Source organism: Prionailurus bengalensis, chromosome A1 (assembly GCF_016509475.1).
Source record: "Prionailurus bengalensis isolate Pbe53 chromosome A1, Fcat_Pben_1.1_paternal_pri, whole genome shotgun sequence".
NCBI lineage: Eukaryota > Metazoa > Chordata > Mammalia > Carnivora > Felidae > Prionailurus > Prionailurus bengalensis.
The window spans coordinates 145,265,803-145,276,815 of record NC_057343.1 but is presented as its reverse complement, the minus strand read 5'-3'; the positions used below and the strand labels follow the sequence as shown (position 1 = coordinate 145,276,815).

Sequence of the window (11,013 nt, the reverse complement as noted above, 5' to 3'; positions counted from 1 at the left end):
TTGAGTAGTCAAACACTATTTAAAAAAAAAATTTTTTTTTTTCAACGTTTATTTATTTTTGGGACAGAGAGAGACAGAGCATGAACGGGGGAGGGGCAGAGAGAGAGGGAGACACAGAATCGGAAACAGGCTCCAGGCTCTGAGCCATCAGCCCAGAGCCCGACGCGGGGCTCGAACTCCCAGACCGCGAGATCGTGACCTGGCTGAAGTCGGACGCTTAACCGACTGCGCCACCCAGGCGCCCCGAAACACTATTTAAAAAGTATTGTTCTTTTTAAAATTTAGATAGTAAATTCCAATAAACTCTGTTTTGAGACATTCTTGAGAATTTCACTGTGTTAATATTTCTGAAGGGATTATGGAATCAATCAAATGGTATCATATTCTAACTTCAAAAAGGCTGGGAACCAGGGGGTTAAAATGTGAGTGACTCAAAAGTGTAGCAACCAACCACTCCTCAGCTTGGGGAGACTATAATGATTTCTGGGTCCAGGGGTCATTGTGAGGGCCACTGTAAGAAATAAACTAAAGAAGGAATTAGAAATATGTCTGCCAAATGCGGGGAAGACATTTAACAAGCAGGAATAATAAATGGGTGGAAAACAGAACGGAGAGCCTTCGTGCAAGATCATATACTTAGAAACAAAAAACACATGGATATGAGAAGCCAGGTTGTAAGTGCTGTGAAAAACTCAGGGACTCAGTCGAACACAGGTCACCCTAAACGTGCAAGGAGGCAGTGTTGTCAAGTATCAACAAAGCTAAATACTTTGATTCTGGGGAGATGATACACTTTCTATACTGATTAACAGAGAGATCCCAAATCACTAAGTTCAGTTCTGTGTATATGGTGGGAGAAGCAACCTTGGTTCCATAACTAAACCTAAAAAGTACCAACTGCCAAACAGTGGAGAACCCCAAAATTCAACAAAAAAAAATCAAAATTTATAGCAAGTATTCATTAAATGTTTATTACCTGAATGCATGACAAATAATTTCATCCAACAATTTCTAAATTGCTTAAAACTGTGACAGTATTCAACTTTTCAAATTTCATATCATCTTATTCCTTCTGTGCTCTACTTTCTAAAAGCCTGATGATCTTTTCTATTTCTTATCAAAAATTCTTACGCTTACAGTGAATAAACTGGTAGCATTATAAAATTATTTTAGTTCAAATAGAAAGGTACACTTCTGCTAGACATCTCACTCAGCTGCAAATTAATCTGAACTGGAACAAATAAAAATATGAATTAAATTTTTATGTCACTCTCTGAAAGTTCGTGAACTATATTTTACCATGTTAGGTTTCATTTAGGAGGTGTGATTTTATGTGAAGCTTACTGTTCATGAAGTTTTCTAATGATAGAACAGAAATCTTAATATTCAAAACTGTTTATACTTTTGTAAGACAGCATGACAAGAACCTGGCACAGACTTTCTACACAAAAGGCCTATTTCCAATGGGAATATACCATAGTTCTGATTTTATGCTCACATCACACAAAGATAGGCTGTTACTGGACAGTTGTTTTGTACAGATGGCATTTTTAACTCTCCATGTTTTGTTCACAAGTGTAGTCTTCGTTTTCATCAAGATGAGAAGCCTGAAATTTCTTCCACGTCAAACTCGTCTCTCCACTTTTGCAGGCCTTTTGCATCATTTATCTCCCATAACTTTGCAAAACACTTTAGCCTTTTCCTGGAGAGAAAATAAAACATGATTTATTTTATAAATGAACTGGTTGGGGGACAATACATCTCACTGCAAGCTATAAAAGGTCTATGACTTTGGAATACCAGGCAGGGCTCTGGGGTTAGGAAGTTGTGCCAGCGCCAGCCTTCTAGTGATGCTGTTATAATCAAGGACTCAGGCTGCTGACTGCCACTACTGCCTCCAAGGAGGGGAGAGCCCAGCTTGTTCTAACTCAGGCCACAGGCTATGCTCACAGGATGAAAAGTAAAACCGATTTTATAACGTAAAGCTAGCTACTGAAAGAGCAGAATGCCGCGGTGCCTGGGTGGCTCAGTCGGTTAAGCGTCCAACTTCAGCTCAGGTCACGATCTCGCGGTCCGTGAGTTTGAGCCCCACGTCGGGCTCTGGGCTGATGGCTCAGAGCCTGGAGGCTGCTTCCGATTCTGTGTCTCCCTCTCTCTCTGCCCCTCCCCTGTTCATGCTCTGTCTCTCTCTGTCTCAAAAATAAATAAAACATTAAAAAAAAAAAAGAGCAGAATGCCAACAGAACACAGACATAATTTTTTCTGTAGAAGAACTGCCAGGTAAGTGTTTAGGGTTTGGAGCCAGAGTACCTGAATTCCAGTCACTGCTCCACCACTGAATAGTTATGGGACCCTGGTTTCCTGGTTGATTTCCTACCCTTGCTTGGCCTCGTTTTCCCAAACTACCGTATGGGAATAATGACAGTACCTATCTCACAAGGCTGTCATAAGGATTCAGTTAAGGTATGTAAAGCAGCAAGAATAGTAACTGGCACTGTGTCTAGGCTGCTGCAAATGACTGCTTGACTTGTTTCTGTGCACAGCAAGCATTCAATAAATATTAGCTACTCTAACAAAGCTACACAAATGCACAAGATTCCCCTTGGTTTCTTTGATCTTGCCAATGGAAGTGATGTGATAAACACTTTCAGTAAAAGGTAAAATAATGAAAATAGTGTCCTAATAAATGATCACCCCAATGCACCCTAATAAATGATTCCACCCCAATGCAACCTCTTCTGACAATTCTCTATCTTGTCCAGATTATAGATTTCAAAATATTACACAGTAGTTGGAAGAGTTAAACTATTATAGTCTGAATTTTATTGCTCTTGCTATTATATAGGATATATAGCAGCAGTAAGTATAAACTATCATATTTTATTGCCACCTTGCATATATATCCCTTTGTAGTAAAGTTTTATTCTAGTTTCTCCAGGGAAAAAGAAAAATAATAAAAGATAATAAAATAATTTTTCTTGGACTTTGCAGAGAACTAAGGGCTTATCTTTAAACTCTCATAATAAATAATTACTGTTCTAACTGGGCATTGTGGAAATGATCCAAAAGAGAGTGTCAACAGAAGAAGCTGCATGTCATTTATACTATTCCAGCACTTGGGACTTGGTCAACCATCATTTACCATTGCAAAGCGTAGAGTGCCACGGCAGAACCACAGGAGAAAGGACCTGGAGGAGTTGGCTGCACAACTACACTGTAGTACACAAGTTGGCAACTGTTTAACTAATATTAGGTATTACTATTTCAGTATTTAAATTTGGTTATGATTTCCAGGACTAAAAATGTTTCTTACAGTATGGTGACCAGACAAGATTTTCTATTTGACCAACAGTCTATTCCCTCATGCCAGGGCAGTAATGTCTTGTCCCGGGCAGATCAGACTCTCCACCTAGTACAGGGCTGGGGAAGGAGATGGATGAAGAAAGAGCTTATGTCCTTCTATAACAAAATCTTGTATTTGGGGGAAAAAAGGTACAATTTATTATTTTTAATAGGATATTTTCCTAGGAATATCTTCTTTCCAAAGTATATTTATTTATATTAAGATTAGTTAATACACTGACTATATATATACTGGCTGGATATCAAGGGTAAAAAGTAGAATACATTCACATCAACAGTCTAGGTGACAGAAAGAAGGCAGTTTAGAATGAAAATCTTGTCACAAAAGAAGTGACAAGGGGATACTGACTACAATTACGTAGTTCTATGATACTATTATTTTCATTCATGTCCTGACAGAATTCTTAATTTCTGAATGCAATATAAGAATAAAAGAAGTACTCTAAAGGTTTTAGATGTCGTTTCTTTTAGTAATTTGCTATATAACTGAATGTTTTAAGCAACTAACATGTTGGCACACAGTAAGGAGTTAACTTAGTTCTTTAGAAAAATGACTGAAAAACCAATATAGCAACTCAACAGATAAAGATCTGAGCAGAGAAGGCGGACTGAATTCACATGAGCTTTTCAAAGATCTGTTTTCATTTTATTGTAATTAAATGTTTCAGAATATTTGAAGAGATGTTTAAAGGTAAACCTTATGTTCATTTACAGGACAATCCTCTTCCTGCTGGACAATGTGGAAGGTTTATGAACCAAAAACTGTTAACACAATCATTCTGACCTTTTCATATTTACTAATCCTTCTAATTCTTTTGACTTGCTAGCTGCTTTCTTTAAAATTTCTTCAGGAACATCTGCTAGTTTAGCCACATTTAGTCCATAACTCCTTGCTGCAATTCCTCTGGTTATTTGATAAAGAAATGTGACAAAATCAGGGACTTGTTCTTCACCTACAAATTAAAAAAAAAAAAAAAAAAAGGAGATAAAGGAAACCATGCCTGAAAGCTGAAAGTAGAAGATTAAATAAGACCTATAAGTTCTTACAACTTCAATTAAAATTTGCAATCTGAAAAAGAAACACCCAAAAGCTCACCTAAAAGCGTTTTTTGTTTTTTTTTTTTAAGATTTTGTTTTTAAGTGATCTCTACACTCATCACGGGTCTTGAGTTTACAAACTCGAGGTCAAGAGTCACATGCTCTACCAACTGAGCCAGTCACGTGCCCCCACCTAAAAGGGTTTTTAACACTGCTTTGGGGTAAGCTAGATTTATTTCATTTTACGCTGCTGGCTAAAAAATTTGGACTCTACTGCTATTATCAGAAAGAGAATAATTCTGATACATAGTACAATATAATTTCTCCTTTAAAAGAGACGAAAAAAAGTTTTTTCAGTAAAAGAATGTGCTCGCTAAATGGTCTTGTATGTAATACACTCTGCAAAGTAAAATACATAAGACATATTTCTAAGAATGCTAAAAACAAAACAGCAAAAAACACATAAAGAAATACAACATGTTACACAGTTTAATAACCAGACTGAGAAATTCCAGTTTATTAAATATACTGGGTTAACTAAGAGTTCTATATTCAAGTGAATATTATTCAGTACCACTCAGCTCCCACTTAGGACTAAAGGGTTTATTGCCCCAGCTGTCAGGGAAGTTGTTAGCCCACAATCTTCAGCTATATCCCCTTTTTGGGAGTCACCTCAGCTCAGTCCCAGACCTGCTTCACCTGAGGTCATGTCCTTTCTAGGGTAGCCTGCACCTCAATAGATAGCTATGGGGGTTGGCAGACAGCTTCTAAGGTGGCCACCAAAGAACCCTGCTTCCTGGTGCTCATGCCCTTGTGTCATTCTATGCCCTTGAGGGTGGGCAGAACCTAATGACTTACTTCTAATGAACAAAACATGGCAAAAATGATGTGTTGTCATTTTTTTTTTTTAACTCTTATTTATTATTGAGAGACAGACACAGAGCATGAGCAAGGGAGGGGCACACAGAGAGGGAGACACAGAATCCAAAGCAGGCTCCAGGCTCCGAGCTATCAGCACAGAGCCCGACGTGGGGCTCGAACCCATGAACTGTGAGATCATGACCTGAGCCAAAGTTGGACGCTTAACTGACTGAGCCACCCAGGCGCCCCATGTGTTGTCATTTCTAAGATTAGATTACAAAAGACCATGTGGCCTCTGTCCTGGGCACTTTCAGTTTCTTGCTTATTTGCTCTGAGAGAAGCCAATTGCCATATGGTGGGCTGCCTTATGAAGAAGCCCACGTGGAAAGAAACTGATGTCTCTGACCAAGAGCCACATGAGTAAACTTGAAAGTAGATTTTCTATGCTTGTCAGCAGTCATGTAAGAGGTCTGGGAAGTAAACTCCCCCAGTCAAACCTTGAAGTGATGACTGACCTAGCCAACCTTGATAATAGTCTTGTGAGAAACCATGAGGTTGAAGTGTCCATCTAAGCTGTCCCTGGATTCCTGACCCAGAGAAATGATCAGATGATAAATGTTTACTGTTTTAAGCTATGCTGTGGGGTAACCCATGACAATATGTTTGTTATGTGACAACAGCTAACTAATAAGGAGTAGAAAGGTCACACTCCCTCTCCCCAGGTTGAGGTAACTCTGATGGACCAATCCCATCTCACAGCTCTCTATAAGGGTGGCTGAAGCCAGCCCGGTCCTACCCAATCCAGCCCTCAGATGTTGATCATGAGAGCACTCCCAATCAACACCTGGCACAGAAATCTCAGAATCTGCTCCCTGAGGAACCCAGTCTACCACACAAATACATGCACATAAATTAAAGACTTCTAAAGAACTGGGATATAATAAAGTACAATAATATAAAGATAAAGCTGCACAGTTTAATCTTTGATAACTCTAAAGCACCTCAAGATTATGCAGCTTTTATTATGAAATTCAATCTGATTTGCACTGTGTTGCCAAAATGCCCAAAATGAACCAGATTTTTAATGATTTCTGAGACCCTATGTTTACTAAAACTTATTGTAAGTTTATCAAGAGCTTTTTCTCATACATTATGTCATTTGAGAAATGTGTATGCTTTATTCTTTTATCAGCTAACAACTAAAAAGCATAACCAAGAAAAAGGATAATGGAATATTCTTTAACCTCCTGGAAGAATTCAGCAACAAATAACACTGTTCTAAGGCTGAAAGTGGGAGGTGGAAAGAATGCTGGCACTCTCAGGAATACAGACTAAAATTCTCATTACAAAGCACTAAGAATACCTTTTGACTCCAAATAAAACTCAAGGAACACAAAGAGCAGGTGAGGAGGTGGGTGGAAATAGACTAGGAAAGAAGCATGAAGAAACCAGTGCCTGCTAACCTGGGTACTTTTTTGTTACTCTTTGCTGCTCACATGACCACAAGTGAAGTAAACAGCAGCAGGCATTAAAAAAGCAAACTCTTCTCATCCTTAAGACAAAAAAGTCTTTATCACTTCCACTGACTTAGTGCTAACTAAAGTCCCTACCTCCAGCCTCTACTCCATAACCTAGCCTCCATGCTAGTCCTTGTCATTCATCTGTCTGTCCATTCATTATCCATCCACCCATCCATCCATCCATCCTATCCTTTCCTGAAAGCCTACTAAATGTCACAAAACCCCCATAGTTAAAATTTGCTTTGCTGATGGCTTTTTTCCTTCATATATATGGCTATACAATGCTTTTTATATCTAATATAGCTATACATTTTATAGCTGTATTATATATTAATATATATTAAATATATAAATTATTAATTATATATTAATTGATTATATATTAATGTTTATATATAAATTAGAGTAAGATAAAGATTTACAAATAATATATAAATATATAAACACATTTAAATAAAAATATATTTTATAGCTATATTATATAAAATATTATATTGCTCTAAATAAGTTAACGTATCTCAGTACAAACAGGTGCTGAATTTGTCATCATATACTGGTCTCTACCGTAGTACTCATTATGGTAGTTTTCACACCATCAAGGTAAATAATGTGACCACTCTTCCATAATCACATTAGGGAGTTTTTATAGTTATGTTGTACATCAATACTGTCCTTCACGCCTCTTAGAGAGGAGAAGGGGAAAGAGTGTGTGTGTGTGTGTGTGTGTGTGTGTGTGTGTGTGTGTGTGATGGCAATGTGGAGGCAAGAGAGCTAGATGGGAGAGAAGACAATAAATAAAAGTGCTTGGCTGCTAGGAATTTACCCAAGGGATACAGGAGTACTGATGCATAGGGGCACTTGTACCCCAATGTTTACAGCAGCACTCTCAACATTAGCCAAACTATGGAAAGAGCCTAAATGTCCATCAACTGATGAATGGATAAATAAATTGTGGTTTATATACACAATGGAGTACTACGTGGCAATGAGAAAGAATGAAATATGGCCTTCTGTAGCAACATGGATGGAACTGGAGAGTGTGATGCTAAGTGAAATAAGCCATACAGAGAAAGACAGATACCATATGGTTTCACTCTTATGTGGATCCTGAGAAACTTAACAGGAACCCATGGGGGAGGGGAAGGGGAAAAAAAAAAAAGAGGTTAGAGTGGGAGAGAGCCAAAGCATAAGAGACTCTTAAAAACTGAGAACAAACTGAAGTTTGATGGGGGATGGGTGATGGGTATTGAAGAGGGCATCTTTTGGGATGAGCACTGGGCGTTGTATGGAAACCATTTTGACAATAAATCTCATATATTAAAAAAATAAAAGAAAAAAAGATAAAACTGCTTGGTGGGGACTTCACTTATAAGCTATAACCATTTCCTAAAAGGATACTACTGAGAAATTTATGTGACATTGCTTAGAGTCAGTGAAAGTAATAATTCATGTTCCTGCTTGTTACAAGGGAACTTAACAAAATTTGTTTGAAAGCCAAATTTCTCTAGGCAGTTATTAAAGAGATGTGTGCTGATCAAATAGTTTCTGAAGTCACTTTTGGGACAGATTCATAAAATTTAGAGGTGGATGAAGTTAGGTAACTTTTCCAAGAATTTATAGACTAGAATAAAAATACATGTTTCTTACTACCAGTTAATTGCTTCATCTACCTCACTATGGGAAATTAGAACACAGTATCTTAGAAGCCACCCAAAAGGCCTTTGGGGCACTTGACTGATGACCTATGCAATGGCCTCTAATTTAGACAGCAGAGGAGTTAGGTTAGAGGTAATGGATGAAACACAAATGTAGCAGGAACAACACCGGAAGTAATCAGACAATGGAGTAATGCTTCAACATTTTGAGTGAAAGCTACTTTCAACCCCAAATTCCTAGCTAAATAATAAATCAAGTATGAAGGGATACTGAAGACATTTTCATTCCTGCAAAATCTCCATTTACCTCCTTAAGTTGTATTATTAGTAGGGCATCCAAAATCTTTTCCAACCCCAAGAAAACCCTGATTTTATATGGAATTAACTCAAGGGATAATGTCCTCATACCAAGTTCCAAAAATTGATCCTGGTTAATCTAGGCTAATCAAAGTCATCCTTGCCATTCTCACTTCTAGGAACTGGTTTAAGAATGAGCATGTGATTCAATTCTGAAAAGGAGATGGGACAGTGATGAGAAGCCAGTGAGCATATGAGAAAAGTTCTCTTGCTCCTAAGAGTCACAGGAAATGCTGGTCCCTTTTTGTCCTTTGGACAGTGTCAGTTCTGGGTTTGATACATGAAAGAGCCACAGCCACCCTGTCACTAGCCTGATGATAAAGCCAACAAGGCAGGAAAACAGAGCCTAGAGAATTGCAAAGAAGAGGAGCTGAAGCCCACTCTTCCTCTGGGGTTCCTGTAATGTGAGATTATTTACATTCTTGTGAGTGGAGCCCTTGTGAATCTAAGTGTTCTTTTACTGGCAATCAAATGCACAGAAGGTGGGATAAGAGAATTCCTAGGATGCTGGTAAAGGCAGGTCTCAGGACAACAGCTGTGCAGCAGGGCTAGGGAGCAAACAGTTCAGATGAGCAGGACAAAGGGCTCCAGGAGGAATGGTGGAACCGATAGTTGTGTCATCTGGAAAAGTGCCTAGAGAGGCATTTTACAAAGCTATTGGAAGGTTCAGGGAGAGTCAGATACAGACTCAAATAGAAGAATGAACTGAAAACAAGGCAATTATGACCTTCAAAAATACAAAGAACAAAAAAGCTGCAAGACAAAGAGAATGCACTTGTCCTCATACGTGGCTCATGAGTAAGCAATCCTTACTGGCAACAACAGTGAAAACTATGAAGAGGAATGAGACCAAAGGCACCTGGAATGAGTACAGTGGAAGGTCAAAGCAGGGAAGGCTGCAGACTCCCATCCAGCACGATGAGAAGCCAAATAGTAATGTGTCAAGGTGATGAACCCAGAGATAGGAAGATCAGCCTATTATTTAGAGAAATGGAAGAAAGGAAAGAAAGAGTTGGAAGCAGCCGCCTTGGCAATGGATGGGGAGGGGGCATGGGTGAAGGCCAGAAGCAGAGGTCTACCGCCTGTTAGCCAGAGCCTTTTAGCATTATTTAATGCTTAAAATTATGCTCATGAATAAACATTTAAATCAACAGGATAAAATGCCAAAACACTTATGGCTTAGTAGTCTGTTCACATAAACGCTTATCAATGACCCTTCCCTGATGGTGAACTCTTATTTATCCCACTGGGTTTTAGCTTATAAGCTCCTCCTGTCATTTTGGATGCAGATTAATAGACATGAAACTGCTTCCATGAGAGAATTTATGATGTGTTTTTCAAGGCTGCGTAGTGGTGAAAGGCAAGGATTGCCTAATATTACATTTATCTAAGGTCGAGGGCTTTGTTTTATTTGGGCCAGCTGCCTGATTTCTTTTTCAGGTCCATCTTTATTACTTTTCCAAAATAAAATTTGGACTCTGGAGTGTCTTGGATAATGAATTTTCCATTATAGCACAGCAACTGTGTAAACCATCACTGGCCCAAAAGTTGGGAGCTTAAAAAAATTACTACTGAACAGGAAAATAAAATTATACTAAAATTGACTACATTACTTAACAGCACTTGAATTTATTTCTATTGGCTAATGATGTTCTTTTTCATGAAATGTCTCAGTCGTGTGACACTAGTACATAGTGGAAAGGGTAGGTAAAATACTGTAGGCCCCACATACCATTTTCACAGAGTAGAAAAGAACCTGCAAGCAGATTTTTGATTCTAGGCTCAGTTCACCCAAGTGGCCCACAGGGGCTGGCCACTTTACCTGAGATTCAGGTTCCTTGTCAAGTTAAGATAAAACATATGTCCAGTATAGAATACTGGGGATGGTATTTGGGGAAATACAATGGACATTTCTTTTTTTTCTTTTTTTTAATTTTTTTTTCAACGTTTTTATTTATTTTTGGGACAGAGAGAGACAGAGCATGAACGGGGGAGGGGCAGAGAGAGAGGGAGACACAGAATCGGAAACAGGCTCCAGGCTCTGAGCCATCAGCCCAGAGCCCGACGCGGGGCTCGAACTCACGGACCGCAAGATCGTGACCTGGCTGAAGTCGGACGCTTAACCGACTGCGCCACCCAGGCGCCCCTACAATGGACATTTCTAAAGGTGACTAATACCCTTGATGGTTAGGGTATCTTTCCTGAGATGCATCTAAGAG

The 11,013-nt window shown here is 38.8% G+C and overlaps 1 protein-coding gene across 5 annotated transcripts in view; it reads right to left on the bottom strand.

The window, feature by feature from the left end:
- Positions 1–944: 944 nt before the first annotated feature.
- Positions 945–11,013, bottom strand: part of MSH3 (mutS homolog 3) — a 192,524-nt gene continuing 182,455 nt past the window's right edge. For 2 of the 5 annotated variants that reach the window (XM_043593057.1, XM_043593067.1), the window contains exons 23-24: positions 4,148–4,316; positions 945–1,702 (exon numbers count right to left, since the gene is read on the bottom strand). In XM_043593057.1, the coding sequence (XP_043448992.1) occupies positions 1,594–1,702; positions 4,148–4,316 (278 nt within the window). In that variant the 3' untranslated portion in view covers positions 945–1,593. Of the gene's footprint in view, positions 1,703–4,146; positions 4,317–11,013 lie in introns of those variants that run through there. The other 3 variants (XR_006299152.1, XM_043593073.1, XR_006299151.1) reach the window with 2 other exon arrangements.